At 37.4% G+C, this 15,929-nt stretch overlaps 3 protein-coding genes across 13 annotated transcripts in view; 1 reads left to right on the top strand and 2 right to left on the bottom strand.

Annotated features, from left to right (window-relative positions):
• The window catches only part of LOC114286501 (metacaspase-1), a 50,580-nt gene extending 46,451 nt beyond the window's left edge, over positions 1-4,129 (bottom strand). For 6 of the 10 annotated variants that reach the window (XM_082914299.1, XM_082914301.1, XM_082914297.1 and 3 more), the window contains exons 1-3: positions 3,564-4,111; positions 2,169-2,499; positions 1,329-1,430 (exon numbers count right to left, since the gene is read on the bottom strand). In XM_082914299.1, the coding sequence (XP_082770425.1) occupies positions 1,329-1,430; positions 2,169-2,499; positions 3,564-3,942 (812 nt within the window). In that variant the 5' untranslated portion in view covers positions 3,943-4,111. Of the gene's footprint in view, positions 1-1,328; positions 1,431-2,168; positions 2,500-2,805; positions 3,033-3,563 lie in introns of those variants that run through there. The other 4 variants (XM_082914306.1, XM_082914302.1, XM_082914300.1 and 1 more) reach the window with 4 other exon arrangements.
• A 1,647-nt stretch (positions 4,130-5,776) lies between these two features.
• On the bottom strand, positions 5,777-13,118 carry LOC114286491 (uncharacterized). 2 transcript variants are annotated; one of them, XM_028229662.2, is made up of 5 exons: positions 12,061-13,118; positions 10,857-10,995; positions 9,770-10,783; positions 6,907-7,354; positions 5,777-6,032 (listed from the first exon to the last, which is right to left on the bottom strand). In XM_028229662.2, the coding sequence occupies exons 1-4, from the start codon at positions 12,939-12,941 to the stop codon at positions 6,953-6,955; spliced, it is 2,436 nt and encodes an 811-aa protein (XP_028085463.2). In that variant the 5' UTR covers positions 12,942-13,118; the 3' UTR covers positions 5,777-6,032; positions 6,907-6,952. The 2 variants fall into 2 exon arrangements, with proteins under 2 accessions (XP_028085463.2, XP_082770422.1); XM_082914296.1 differs by having other exon boundaries at positions 9,770-10,693; positions 12,061-13,112.
• Positions 13,119-13,948: 830 nt separating this feature from the next.
• LOC114286576 (uncharacterized) lies at positions 13,949-14,383 on the top strand. The gene has a single exon (XM_028229764.2). The coding sequence runs from the start codon at positions 13,949-13,951 to the stop codon at positions 14,381-14,383; it is 435 nt and encodes a 144-aa protein (XP_028085565.2).
• Positions 14,384-15,929: the final 1,546 nt, after the last annotated feature.

Raw genomic sequence — 15,929 nt, 5'->3', positions numbered from 1 at the left:
AGCCGAGATGAACCAAGAGAGGTCGAAGCATCGTCGAAGAGAGATGAACTAGAAACCGAAGTCCAAAGTCGAAGACTTGGAACCGAAATTGAAGAGAGAACTACGAACGACAATAGCGAAGAAAAATAGTGGAGGCAGTCGTGAGATAAAGGCAGTCGGGTTACGAGGCTGCGTTTGTGTGTTGCGACCTAAGGGAAGTTGCAATCAAGAGAGAACCACAAACGATAGTCGCTGAAGCGTTCAGTCAAACCAGACAAACACAGAGAAGAAGAAATCGACTCAGAGACTTCTAGGGTTTTGGCTCAGAGATGGCTCTGATACCATGTAAGATTTCTAAATAAGAACTGTATATTCAGTTGTGTCATATTTGCAAAGAGTTCAGCAGTTTATATAACCCTAAACCTATGAAGCACGGGTACTCCAAAAATAGTGCCGTACGAGTACCGGGTACTTACCGGGTGCGGGTACGCGTACCGGTACGGCGGTACGCGTACCGGGTACGGCAAAAGAGGGTCCGGTACGTTTGGCTTATTCGGGTACGGCATGGGTACGCCACGGGTACGGCGCGGGTACGCCATGGCCATTTTTTTTTTTTTTTTTTTTTTTTTTTTCCTGCCCTTGCAAATTAGCAATTATTATTATTATTTTTTATTTTTTTTGGTACCCTTGCAGATCAGTAATTTTGATGTTTCTCTGTTGTCCTGTTTGTCTGTATAAATTGTAGAAGCATATCAACAAATGATTTTAATGTTTTTAAAAAGCAATTTGAACCAAAAAAAATAACAAGGCCTATAAAGGGTAGTTCTGTGTATGACTATGCATTATGTTTTTGCTTTAGATCCTCCTAGAATTTCTTTATAAAATCTTTAATCATAACAAACTTTTAAAGTTTATGCACAAAACATTAAAAATTGATACTGTATTAGTTGATTAGTAGTTGTTGGGAATGATGCAATTTTATGTATTATGCAAATTGCAATTGACAACCTGCACCAATTGAGAATTTTTTTCCTTTATTGTTGGTAATTAACTTTAAATCTTTCTTTGGTCTCCTGTTATTTCTTTGGTCTCACCCTATAAAAATAGCAAATTGATGAGCAAAAAGAAAGATTTTAAAAATAAATTATGATCACAAATTCACAGTGCATAACATATCAAAGTGAGAGATTTCACAAATATTATTTTTAACGCTTAATGGTTTTAAATTATAGGAAAATGAGTAGTTCTTTTTTTAGTTTTGATATTTAATTTTAATTTGTAGGTTGGATCCTTTAATCAAAATTATATTTAAAAAAAAATAAAAAAATATTGGCGTACCGTAGCCGTACCCGTATCGTACTTTTTTTGAGTTTTGCCGAATCGGCGTACCCGCACTCGTACCCGTACCGTACTCGTACCCGCACCCGTGCTTCCTTGCCCTAAACCTATGACTGAAAAAGGAAATACAACCAATTCAAATATTTACACCAAAATCTTTCCTAATTCCTAATATACACAATAATTCCTAATATAAACAATCATGCCAAATTGAGAATATACACAACATATTCTCTCAAATGGACCAATGAAAAATGCAAATGCCTTTTACTGATTTTGTTAGATCACTAGTTGTGTATGAGTGGTGGGTGTAGATGCATGTCCAAACTTCAACCCTTCCTAAACCTAAATCCTTTGATATTGGGATATGTATCTAGAAGTTAAATATAGGTATAGGGAGATGCCTTGAACACTGATATATATATATATATATATATGTTACTTAATTGTATAATATTCTTAGAAAATGTGATGTAAATTATTTAGAAATGCTTGAAATTAAATAGAATTTAGGGGAAATATAAAATTTGTATCTTCTACCCATATGAGAGACTAGAAATATTTTTTTCCTTACATATGTGAACTTTTCTTCAAACATCATATAAACGTAGAGGGTTAGTGTGTCTAAATAAGCATCAGAACATATCTCACACCCTTATTCTTATCATATCTGATGGACATGGGTACTTGGGGAAAAATAAAAGAGAGAACCAGACTGAACTAAAATTTTTCCACCAACACAGACCGAGAACCTCCTCAAACTAGAGCTCTGTCATCTTAAATTGTTAACTACTAACTCATCTAAAAACTTTGTAAATTGGTGATCTAACAAATTGTTATTAAACACTTACTGTTTTCTGTCGTAAACATGCTCTAGATCAAGGATGGTTCCGCTGTGACAGGCATCGATAATGGCATGAAGCTTGACACCTTCCTTGAGAGGCTTGACAATGGTATTATTGATATCATTATCAAGGATCATTCCAGCAGTCATGAAATCAGAAGGACAGATAGTTTCATCGTAGTCATCGTTCTCATCCATATCAAAATCAGGTTGTCGTAAACCATGTCCAGAGAAGTAGAACACCAAGGAGTCCCCTGACTTGCAGTCGGCCACAAGCCATCTCAAGGCCTTCTGCATGTTCTCCTTTGTTGGAATAAGGTTTGGGTCATCCTCCTCTTCTGCAATTTGCTCAAATTTAAATAATTAATAGATCATCCGTAAAAGAAAACATAAACATAAGACTTAAAACTTAAGAGTGGGATTTTTTTTTCTTATATTAAATTAATGTTTTTGATAATTTTAATTATCTGTGAATGTAATATTAATTTACGTAGTAAATAAAAAATATATAATATATATATTTTTTTATCACAGTGTCAATGCTTCTGAGAAGCAAACTTATGGATGTTTTTGCTTTCTCTTTTCAACTATTGTCTGAAAGCCCATACCAAAGTTCTTACAATTAGATTTAAATATTTTTATACCTTTCATTCGATTTTTGGGAGATCGATAAAAGAGTTGTTCCTGACACCTCTGAATTGCGAGTGCATGCTTATAGAGAAGAGACATAACATGTTGAAGCAACTCACTAACTCAGAAGGGCGCAATCTACTCTCAAGACAGTGAATGCACGCCCCTGTCGATGAGTTTTCTTTGACTTTGTATTGTTTAATTTTATAATTGCAGTGAATTTTTTAAATACTGTATTCTAAATTTGTGATTAATTTTAGTATATTAAAAATTCTAATTTTCACAACAGACACTAATGATCAGTTTGTGATGTATGTACAATGCTATACCATGCAACAAAGGATCCAAGACATACGAACAGAATTCTTCATGAAGCACACAGCAGGAATTAGAATATTAACAGATGTTGCTAGGAACAAAAAGAAGATTCTGCACCAAAGCATTGTGACATAGTTCTGGTTAATAGATTTAGAATCAGTGTGCAAATTTCAAGTTTCTTGTTTTATTCTCCACAAGTTTTAAATCACTCAAAAGCATGATATAGCAAAATTGTCACATATTTATATGAAGCCAATGCAGGTTCTGTTAACTGTTTTTGTTCTTTTTGGCAATCCTTGCAGACATTCACTGGTTCAACATTTTCGGACATGGTCTCAGTCAAGTGCTTGGTAATAAATCTATTTCCTTTTGCTCATATACACTGTTAAGATTAAATGGAATTATTTACTGAATATCACACACTACTATAAAGGGCATGGATTAGAATAAATACCTGTTAGAACACAAATAGAAGTTTCGAGAAAACCAAAATGATCGGTCAGAAGAGATTTCATTCTTTTCACATCATTTATTGTTCCCTTGAGCTTGTGCTTCTTCTTTTGGTAACTGACTCCGCAAAGAACTGCCCGCTTTGGTAGATGTACACCGATGTTATTAGTCATAGGATTTAGCTTTTGATCAGGCTTTGGCAATGCAGCATGCAGGCTTTTGTTTTCTTGCAATCTTGTTTTCCATAAATGCCCCTTGGGGACGGTTTCACATGCTTCGGTTGAAATCAGAGATTCACAAGATTGGCATACAGTGTTTTTGGAGTCCGGTGTTTCCAAAATCTTGTTGTGGCAGCTACCACATGAAATTTCTCTAGTGTTCATTGTTTTTGGTTTCGTTTGTAAGGCAACGAGGCAGAGCAACAAAGATTTATGACGCCAACACGGTGAGGTATAATAGAATTTTACAAAATCCAACCCACCGAGGAGCTACTAAAATGGGATTTTACTAGTGAGCTGTTTTAAATTTTGTTCAACAAACTTTTTCTGCTATTTTAAAGTTTTATTCTATAGCACTATATAAAGTATGAAGAACTAGATACCCTATGTTTAATTAATTTATTTATTTTTATTTTTAAGAGTGTTCACATTGGCAATTGATCTTTGGATATTAAGCAGATCATTTTAAGCACCATTTTGGTAATGAATGTCAAAAAAGTGAACATAAAATATCTTTTTCCCAGGAAAATTGCTAAAGACAATCCCACTTCATAGAATCTGATCATTTTTCCTTAATCATATTCTTTCTCAGTTGTTAAAGTCCAATGACAGTGCTTTGAATATCATGACCAGTATGCTTGATGTCGGCATTATGTTTTGTAGTCTGTAGACTGTTGGATTGGGAAGATTAGCCAGACCTATCTATCCCCTTTATGTAGCCTCATCCTCATGCATAGTTTGTTTTTTCCCGGAAAATGTGCTTATCCATATAGCTTTTTCTCAGTGCTCTTTGATTCTGCAAGTCATTGATTTGTTTTGAAGACTAATTAGCATTTTCACAAGCAGTGATCAAACCTAGACATTAAAAAATGAAAAATGATATACAAGTCAACTTTTTGAATCCAGTTTCTAGATCCAGTCACGTGTCAAGAAGATGATTGATTGATAATTAGAGAATATTTAATTATCAATCAATTATTTTCTTAAGACATCACTAGGTCTAAAAGGTGGATCTAAATTTTGGACCTGAATAGCAATACTTTTGACAAATTAATTACAATGTTGAAATAAATCCATGGAAAAGGAATCTATATGAGAGTAGTGTAGTCAAAAGCCATTTGGGTCTGCAACGTCTATATATTCTACCAGCAATAATGTAAAGTGTGAGAAGAACATAAAAGAACCTGATGCTCCACTGTTGTTTATGTCCTGTACACGCATGTACAGATAGAAACATGTACGAAATGAAGAAATAAAATAAATAAATAAATAAATAAGAAGAAAAGTGGTGCTTTTCTCACTCTCTATTTTTGGGTTGATTGATCCCCATCCGTTCCCAAGAAAATTGCTACTGTATAACCGTTGTAAGTTGATTCAAACTCTTTGAAGAAATTTGATCACTAACAATGGAAGTCAAGTTCACAATTAGAAGACAATTAACTCTATTAAATTAGAGCTTGAGGAAGGTACAGTTTTAGAAAAGACTGTTTACAGCCTCTGTTTGGCTTGCGAAAATGATGGCCCAAAAGATTAAAAAAAAAAGTGATCACAAATCAAGAATAGAATACAAATTAGAGCATCCAAACTTAAAGAACAAATGCTATATATTAACCAGTTCATTAGAAACAAAAAAGTTGATCCTACATATAAATTTTTCTTGTTTCTCTATTTCAAAGTCTCTTTTCACCACACGATTTCTTCACATGAAGGGTCTATTACTCACATGTATCAAAGAACTTTTTCCTTGGAATCAAACTGCATGTTCACATTTTACACATTGCACAAACAATTGTGTTTAAATTACTTGGTTCCAACCAGTACAGAGAATTGATGATTGATTTTTTATGTTGAAGCTAGCCAAGGATCCTCTACAAATTCATTTAATAACACAAAAGTCAATTTTCAAAACAAAAACCCAAGTATTTCTACCGTATCCAGTATAACTGACCGTAGGAGACAATGCAACATAAATAGATAAATATCTCATAAAACAGGGAACTTTATACAAGAAAATTTCATTCATAAAACAAAATTCTGGATCTACATATTTCCATTAGGTACTCTAATCTCCAGCAAGAAGTCAACCACAGACATTGATAGATACATCGATACATAAATGGCAAATTTCATGTCTTGCTGCAAAGATGTAGCTGCATTCTCATGATGGTATAAATGGTGAAAGAACAGTTCTTGCCACTAGGTTTACTGCATCCTCCAGAATCCTCGTTTGTGCCGTTTATAGTACAAGCATTCTTCTGCAAAAGTGTACAAGCCAACAAAGCAGTAAGAATCAACATATCAAATTTTGGAGTATTGCCATATTCCTGCCCAGGTGATGCTCAGGCCATAGGGTCTAGAGGTTATATGGGCCATATGAAGATATAGGTTCATTTCATGTACCAATTTTGCACTCATCGACAGGTCCAGAACAACAAACCAATAATGTTAAGCTTGGAAGAAGGTTTCAACAATCTATGGAAAATTCACAATGAAACAGAGCAGGAAAAACAAGATCTACACAAAAGCCTTACAAAGATTCCTACCTTCTTCCTCAGGACTCTATATTTATACTCTTTGTAGAGACGACCCTGCTTGATTGGCACTCGAGGCTTGGTTTGGTTTGTCTCCTTTGCTTACAAATTCAATTGACTCTTAACAGAAAATACAAGCTAACCAACCTTGCCAGCTCAGTATCCGTCTAACACCCTAACTGATATAACTGCCAGCTCAGCTAACTACTCAGCTAGAGATCTTTTACTCGGGCATTTCTCCTTTCTTTGTATCAAATAAACTACATGTTCTGAATTTATCAGAGAATTTTAAGATATTTGACTTCACATATAGTGAAGGGAAAGAAAGACTTTGTAAAAATAAAATAATATACACATGCATACAGGGTTTATGTTAGTGACATTTGCAATGATAATGACCAATGTTGCTACTATGCTACCACTGCTAAACACTGGTTCAGCATAACAGTGACCAATCAATATGTTGGGAATTCAGAAGTAAATGTTACAATGACTTGCACAAGTTACTATCAGTATATCTATGGAGATACAATCAGTCCAAGCTCCAATTCATAACAAGCTAATAATCAATTACTTAGAAGGTTCAAAATTTACCCACCTGACAGGACTTGAGCTACAAAGTAACAGGGGAGGAGCAACATCGATTAAAGATGAGAATTCATGGACAAACCACTGTCCAGTACGTTGAGCTGCCCAGATATTTTGGCTTTGCAGGTCGGACACATAAAGCCAACAGAATCTGATTGAGTTTCGGAGTCAACAGCCTCATGGTTGAACTCTGTTCTGCACCATACACACACAGTTGTAAACTGAAGTCTGCCAGCAATGTTTAACATGACAGCCTCTGTTTCAAATCCAGCAGAAGAATTGAACCCCTCTTCCATTCCTTCATCATTTGCCAGATTCATGGTTACCTCAGGCAGAGATGGTGAATCTTGCCCATTCACAAAATTGAATTTTAGGGGTTCTATTTCATCCAACCTCAGATCATCAAAGGCAGTTACATTGTCAAGCTTCTGATCAACTGTGCAGAATTCATTTTCTCCCTGTCAATATACACAACAAAATAACAATTAATTCCTCAGAAATAAAACAGAAAAAGGAGATATGTCCTACTACCATATTTCTAGAAAGTATCAATAAATGACTAGGTCTTTACCTGACATGGTATAAGTTTGCTTACATAAAGTACAAAAGCTATAAGCAAAAATAAATAAATAAAGGGTAAATTACATTTACCTCCCTTGAGGTTTCTAACAAATACAGGGACCTCCCCTGTGATTTCAATAATTACAGTAACCTCCCTTATTTTACCTGTCAAGATTCCCCATTCCGTCTATTTTGCACAAACGATGTTTGTAGCCTATACAAAATGACTATATTACCCTTGCTTTTGCCTACGAAAAGGCAAAAATGCCCTTGGAAGAGAAATCAATCTAATAAGAGCTTTCACTCATCAAATCTGCCAAAGAAGCCGAATCCTTCAAGTCCGACTGCACCGATCTCGCTAAGCAAGCCGACCTCCTCTCACTCAAGCTCTGATCCGCCATTTGCCTCACCACCATGACCACGACCATGGCCCAATCGTTTCTTTACGAGCGCCCCATCCGCTGCATAGCCCCCGATATCTCCAAAACCTTAGAACAAGCCCTAACCTTATTCCGCAAGTGCAAGCAGAGTGGCGTTCTCTGGCAGGTGTTTGCCATCACCACCAGTGCCAACTTCCACAAGGTCTCCAGCCTTCTAGAATCGTCCATCGCTGACATTAGCTAGCTTCTCTCCATCGCCAGCAACGACCCATCCTGGCCATGCTCTGGTCCTCTATCGCCTCCGTCCAAATGGGATGCCTCCTCCATGACCGCCAACAACCCGGCCTCCCTCACCCGCAACAATGATCGTAACAAGAAGATGATGGTTGAAGAAGGTAGAGTTGTACCCTTGCTGAAGGTTGTTGAATTTCCCCTAATGCTCAAATGGCTGCCTACATTGTTTTTTTCAACTTCGTTAATGATTAGGACACAGGGTTCGATCCATCGCTCGCGAACTAGCTGTACCCTTAATTGTTAAGGTTTACATTTAAAATGTTTGTGAATTTTGTGATTCCAATAAGAACAGAGATATATATAATTACAATATACAAAGGCATTATGTAAGGTTTTTGGGGGGATAGTAGATTCTGAAACTGAAAACAGAGCCTAGGACAAAATTGCAGATTTTCCAGGAAAATTTAGAAAAGGAAAAATTGAAAAGGAAATGAAAAAGAAAATCTACATAGAAATGAAAGGAGAAGATTGTGTATATATTGATATATAGTGAGACAGAGAAAACAACTCTTTGTCTCTTTGCCTTTCTCTCTCTCTCTCTCTCTCTCTCTCTCTCTCTCTCTCTCTGCCTTGCTCTCTCGCTGGAGCTAGCTGTACGCTTAATTGTTAACGTTTACATTTAAAATGTTTGTGAATTTTGTGATTCCAATAAGAACAGAGGTATATATAATTACAATATACAAGGGTATTATGTAAGGTTTTGGGGGGATAGTAGATTCTGAAACTGAAAACAAAGCAGTGTGAAGATTAGGGAAAATTGCAGATTTTCCAAGAAAATTTAGAAAAGGAAAAATTGAAAAGGAAATGAAAAAGAAAATCTATAGAAATGAAAGGAGAAGATTGTGTATATATTGATATACAGTGAGACAGAGAAAACAACTCTTCGTCTCTTTGCCTTTCTCTCCCTCTCTCTCTCTGCCTTGCTCTCTCGCTGGCTTCTTCATCTTCTCCACATAGATCAACCTTCTTCACGTTGCTTATTATCGTCTCTCTCTCTTCTTTCTCTCAAGAATTTAATGTGTATTGTGAATGTAGCTGATTAGGGATTTTGTGAGCAAAGGGCATTTTCATTTTTTCACAGGCAAAAGGAAGAGCAATATGGTCATTTTGTATAGGCTATTAACGCCGTTTGTGCAAAATAGACGGAATGAGGGAATCTTAACACTGTCAGGTAAAGTAAGGGAGGTTACTGTAATTATTGAAATCACAGGACAGGTACATTTATATAATTACAATTGCTGTAACATTGTCAGGTTACCTCCTGACTGTATTTGTCAGGAGGTAAATGTAATTTACCCATAAATAAATAAATAAATAAAAATCGAGCCTTTACTTCCCATCCAAGTACATTTACAACTTTCCATTTTGAAAATGCTCAGGATATGCAACTCAAGAAGAACAAAACACTAAATCCTTCGTTCTGATTTTTATTGATAGGCCAGTGAGGTCAAGATTACTATCTAATACAGAAACAAGTATTTGAGCTTTCTAGTCTCTTAGGTAGTTTGGAGAATCACCAAAGGACAAGGACACTAGCCCAGGGAAGACACAAATAACAATTATTACATTGTTATATCTAAATATGCTCAACATTTGAACTCTTTACAGCCACATAATTTATACAGCTCAGAATTATACCTTATTCAAGATGGTAGTCAACAAGGGAAAGCAGGGCAGTGATTGCACCACTGGCATTGAAGAGTCAGCAACCCCACTCTGACAAACATTTTCTTCAACAATTTGACCTGAAGTCCCTGTTACTACATCATGAATTGTTGTAAGTTGGCTATTTCCAAAACCAATTTCTTGCTCACTGTTTCCATGCTTTTCCACTTGATCGAATTTTGGATGGTCAGAAGGGTCGGTGCAAACCACAGCCAAATTATTCTCAACATGAGAAACATGATCACTGTTCACCCTTTTGTTATCAGTCATTATGTACTCGCCATCATGCTGGTTAAAACTTAGATCTGGAGCTCTCGTAGTCATGCAATCTTCATTTTCCAGTTCATTAGGACCAGAATCTGAGCTCAATTTATGGTCAGAATTTGCAGCATGGGTTTCTGGAACAGTTACCACTTTCAGTGTATTAGGAGAGGAACCACCATTGGTTTGATCATCGGGTTCAGCAGTGGAAGTTTCTAAAATAGAACTTTGTGCAATTTGAATCAAAGCATCCATTTTAGTGATCCTTGGTGGCAACTCATCCGGAGATGGAGATGGAGATTCAGTGCACTTCAGAAGAGCAGCCTGACCTGGCAATTCTTCAGAACTTCTGACACAGTTTCTTACGTGGATTCCCACATGACCATTGTAACTCCGCCTTTCCTGAAATACCTTGTGACAAATCTGGCATTCATACTTTCCGTCTTTAATTATCACACCTTCCCCAATGGATGAACCAAGTCTATACCTCCTAGTAGTCCTCTGGTGAACTGACATCAGATGCTTTAAATATGTATTCTTTTCATCGAATGACAAATTGCATTTGTAACACTCAAAAAGATCCCGTACTTCAACATCGGGCAGATTGTCAATCTCCATTAAGCTAATTTCCATCTCCTGTACATTAGGAATGGATGAACTGGGTAACATTGAATTGGGAATAGTGTCTTGCTTTAAATCATCATTCTGGCGAACAAAACCTGCATGCTGTTGCAGATCCCATGATTCTAATTGCACAAAATTCTAATAGGACCAAACTGCCAAGACATAATTTACTTACATTTTCAGAAGCCAATCCAAAGACCTGCTGATTGTTGCCCCCCATCTGATTCGATGGCTGACTAGCATCATTAAGTCCAAAATAAGACTGCAAATATGAAGCCGCCTCTTTGCACGATACAAACTGTTGTCCACTAGGGCTGAAAAATACCAGGTAAAGAACAATATTTCAGGCCCAGCAATCAAAGGAGATAGAAGGAAGGCATGGGGGGAGCATGTGAGAGTACAACAATGCATAACAGCACAGCCAATATGCACAAAACAATATTCAAGGAAGCAAATCAGTTATAATGAAACCAAGTCTAATATTTGAAGAAATCATTCCCATTGTGAAATAAGAGATTAGAAACACACTAGAATTTGGGCCCACGCAATGCATGGCGGTTCATTTTGCTCCTCTTTTATTTTTGCAAAACTTCATAATATGAACTTTAATTTCAGTTCAAATTGAGATGTGGTTAAGGTAGGCTGTTGAAATCATCGGGAGTTTTCTATGAACGTGGGTTATGGGTTGATATTTTTCGTTTAAAAAAAAAAAAACAGACATAGGAGCCATCTTATGGCATGGCCGCATGGGGTTTTTGGATAAAAAAGTAGTGTGACTAAGCTACAAAAATGTGTTCACACCAAATAGGTTGTTCACATTATATAACAGTATAAATGACGCAAACTTTGGGTAGCTCCTTCACAATTGCATTTTCTCAGCAATTGATATAAACAATCCTGCTCTAGAAGAATGCCAACACTAAAATAGTCCAAGAATTAAATCTTTAAGAACTTTTACTCTTGGTTGAAATACGCACCCATCTACCGACAACACGAAGTGCGTTTTGATTTCTAAGACCAGCAATTGCAACAAATGTAAACATTTCTATAGGATAGGAACCAACCAGAGAAGATTAGCTAAAATTACTTAAAAGAGTCATACACAGTGCACACAGCTACCCAATATATCAGTCTGAGTTTAACAATAAGATAACTAAATACATGTGCTTTAAACATGCTCTTTTTCTTTTTTGATGGGATTTTTCATACAGTTTCTGAGTAACATCACATGATTATATAATAATTCGAATTGATTATAGCATACCAAAACATATATATAATTGTGTTGTGTGTGCATTACATATATATATATATATATATATACATATATATATGTGTGTGTGTGAAGCTACCAGTGCAAATTATGAAGAGAAGACCACCTTATGTATCTGCGGCAGTAGACGGAAACCTGGCCTTCTCTTCTCTTGAGGCCAAGCAAAAGCTTCCAACCGATCGGCAACGAGTCACCGAACTCACTGGCATCAACAATTTTTCTCTTCTTCCTCCTACTACCCCACTGTCCCTCAAAGTTCCTCAAAAACCCCAAAACCTCCTCTTCCTTCTCCAACCCAACAGTTCTCCTCCTCAATTCCGCTCCATACAACTCATCCCCATTTTCCAGTGCCCTAAAATCAACCACCACTCCATTCTTATTCACAATCTCCAATTCAATCTCACCCCCGTTCTCCATATCCTTCGGCTTCGGTTTCCGCCCTCTCTTCCTCTTCATCTCACCCGAATACACCACAATTTGCATGTCCGGCGGCGGAGGAACCGACTCGGGGTCGCCGGAAAGAACCGATTGGGGCGGCGGCGCGAGTAGAAATCTGTCTGAATTTTCGATTTTATTGGCGGTGGTGATGAGTTGTTTGAGGAAATTGACAATGGATTTGTTCTCGGCGTGTTCGGGGTCGTCGGGGCCGAGGGAGGGAGGGGGTCTAGGGTTGGGGAGGAGGCCGGGGAGGCGGCTGCGGTGGACTGCGGCGGCGGAGGAAGAGGAGGAGGAGTCGAGGCGGAGGCGGGAGTAGGTCTGGCGGCGGCTGCCGGCGCTCTCGTTGAAGACGGTGCGGTCAATTTGGGGGGAGATAATGTCGTCGGTGCGGCGGAGATCGAATGCGGCGGAGGAGCAGAGGGATAGGGCATGGAGTTCCGACTGGCTAAGTTTGCTTATGTCGATGTGAGTTAGGGATTCTAGCTTGGGCCCACAAGGTGGTGGTGGTGGTGGTGTTTCAGTGGTGATGGTGGTGGGTACGGTCACCATTTTCTGGGTGTTGTGCGGCGGCGGCGGTGGCTGTGAAGAGTAGAGTAGAGTAGAGCATATATATATATATATATGTAGAGAGAGAGAGAGAGAGAGAGAGAGAGAGAGAGAGGTGGCAGCGGGCAAGAGATGCACAGGTGGTCCTTTTGTCTGTCTGAGCAAGGGAATATGTGGAAATGTTGGGGACTAGGAATTTTGTTTTATTTATTTTATTTATTTATTTATTTTCAGCATTTTATGAGTTTTTGTCTTGTCCGTGAGTTATCCATTTCAATTTTAAATTCTAAATTTTTAACAATGGCTCACATTCCTACCAGTTACCTGAATTTTATCTTAAAATATTATTAAAAATATTATTTTTTATTTTAAAAATTACTTTTTTATTGCTTTTAAATTTAAATATTTTTGCAACTCTGCAATTTTAGGCAATGGGCTCCTACTAAAATTGTGAAATTTTTGAAACAACAAAGTCATTAATTTCAGTTGAGGCAATGGGATAGCTACTAAAATTGTAGAATTTTTCAAACAACAACAGTCATTTTTTCAATAGTTTATCGGTCATGTTTTTTAAATTATATAAATAGCACTATTTGCTCTCCCCATTTCAATTTGAAGTCAATTTCTTTCGAATTCATTCTCTAAATTTTTTCTATGGCTCGTAATCGTGTAATAAATATGATTACTAATGATGAAGACTCTTCTGATCAATTAGAGATATATACAGTGGTTGCAATGGAAGAAGAACAACTTTAGAGACAATCAAGCTCACATGGTGGTTCAGTTGAAGGCCGCAAATGTATTCGATGTGATTTTGGTCAAGGCCATGAAAGGCTTTCTAGACTATTTTGCTGAATTACTTGTATATCCCTCCAATTTATTTCTGAGGAGATTTCGGATGCGGCGCTCTCTTTTTCTCCAAATTCAAGTAGCAGTAGAAACACATCATCTACACTTCGTCCAAAAAAAGAAATGCTGCTAGAATGCTCGGTTTATCTTCTCTTCAAAAAATGACTGCTGCACTTAGGATGCTTGCTTATGGAATAACGGCTGATTATATGGATGAATATCTGAGAATCGAAGAAAGCACCGCATTGAAGAGTTTGAAAAAGTTTGTTAAAGCTATTGTTGTAATTTATTCTGATAAGTACTTAAGGTCACCAAACAACGATGATATTTCTAGATTGCTAGCAGTTGGTGAAAGTCGCAATTTTCCTAGAATGTTGGGGAGTATAGATTGTATGTACTGGAAATGGAAAAATTGTCTGACTGCATTAAGCGGAATGTATACTGGTCATATACATGAACCAACAATTATTTTGGAAGTAGTGGTGTCGTATGATCTTTGGATATGGCATGCATTTTTTGGGTTACTAGGATCTCATAATGGCATCAATGTTCTAGAACAATCTCCTGTATTGTCACAACCTAAACCGCCCCTATAAGTTTAGTGTCGTAACCGGCCAGTATTCCTTGGATTACCAAAGGCCTCTTAACAGAACAATATATAATTAGGGGCTGCAGAAGCAAATAGATAAAATAGACATAGTCCATAGAGTTGTGTTGACGTATATGAGACAGTAATCTTCAAAACAAACTTACGTATATACTTGTGACGTCACAAACACATAAGTCATACATCATTCATTTACACAAGTATAGCCAAATGGGGACTTAGCCCAAAGTACGAATGAGCAAAACAAACAAAAATATCTGCAGCGAGGTTACAAAATGGGACATCACAAAAAAGGAACCTCTCCGGGAGGCACAGTGGCTGATTAACCCAAGACTCCAGGCAGCAGCTTAGACCTAGTCACGTGCCTGCTCATTTACATATATAATATAAATAGTGATCGGAAGCCCAGTGAATAATAACAAGGTAAAGGGTTTTAATGAATCATGTCCATCACAGAGTTAGAACTCAGAGTTTATATCAGAAACGGATCCTTTTCAGAAACAGATTTACATTCTTTCCAGAATCGTTAGCAAGTATTTGTGGTACATCCATTTAGCTATCATGACATATCACATTTTGCATAGTCGGTATCGACAACCATAAGGGTTCATATCTTGCGTGCAAGTAACCATGGTATTGTTACCCCCAGGCGAGGGCCACGTGAATATAGGCCTCAGTATTGTTATCCCTAGGGAAGGGCCACGTGAATATAAACCACGATATTGTTACCCCCGGGTGAGGGTCACGTGAACTAAGGATGCCACAAATACATTTTTAAAAAAATAGACATTCATTCATGATTCACAAATAGCATTCCAAATAGCAGTTCAGAAAACAAATCTTATTACTTCATACAGAAAATAAGTAAAGTTGAACATAACTTTACTAAGTTATTACTCACAATTAACAGATAGCTTCAAGGCAAACAGGCAGAATGGGCCAATCAGACTTCTTGTGGCACGTAACCTACACAGTTACAGAATGAACACGTATTGAATTACACACCCGAAAACATTAACTTAATTCTTTTTCATCTTGGTGTGTTTCTACTTGTTATCCTCATTATGGTGCCTTAATCTTGGCCTAAGAATGCTTAGGATGCAATGAGGATGCTAAAATACACTTGAAAACACTTAACAAAAATTGTTGAAAACAGGGGTCTCACTCGAGCGCAGCTTTCTTCGCTCGAGTGGACATGCAAAATGCGAGTGGTCGCTCGAGCGCACATTCCTTCGCTCAAGCGGTCTGTAAACTTTGCAAAAGTGCTAGTTGCTTGATTTTTTTGCTCGATGCTCATTCGATGCTTGCTCAAGCGTGAGACTCATGCCCTCGCTCGAGCGCAACTTTTGTCGCTCGAGCGGACTCATGGTCGCTCGAGTGAAAGTGCAAAAATAAAGGTGGTCGCTCGAACGCAGGATTTGTCGCTCGAGCATAGAAGTAGAATTCTGGAATTTTCAAAATTACTTCCAAGCTTCAAATTCAACCCCAAAGCTATAAATTATGGTTTCTTAGTCCAAAAACTTAAGGAAACTCTT

This window comes from Camellia sinensis, chromosome 2 (assembly GCF_055761805.1).
Source record: "Camellia sinensis isolate YWXY chromosome 2, ASM5576180v1, whole genome shotgun sequence".
Lineage (NCBI taxonomy): Eukaryota > Viridiplantae > Streptophyta > Magnoliopsida > Ericales > Theaceae > Camellia > Camellia sinensis.
The sequence above is the reverse complement of the archived record's forward strand: the minus strand, read 5'-3'. Positions and strand labels throughout refer to the sequence as shown.

Coding starts and splice junctions, on each gene's coding strand:
- LOC114286576 (XM_028229764.2), top strand. CDS start 13,949: ATGACTGCTGCACTTAGGATGCTTGCTTATGGAATAACGGCTGATTAT.
- LOC114286491 (XM_028229662.2), bottom strand. CDS start 12,941: ATGGTGACCGTACCCACCACCATCACCACTGAAACACCACCACCACCA. Junction 10,996..12,060: donor TACTGCCGCAGATACATAAG/GTGGTCTTCTCT, acceptor GGTATTTTTCAG/CCCTAGTGGACAACAGTTTG. Junction 10,784..10,856: donor TTGGATTGGCTTCTGAAAAT/GTAAGTAAATTA, acceptor GATCTGCAACAG/CATGCAGGTTTTGTTCGCCA.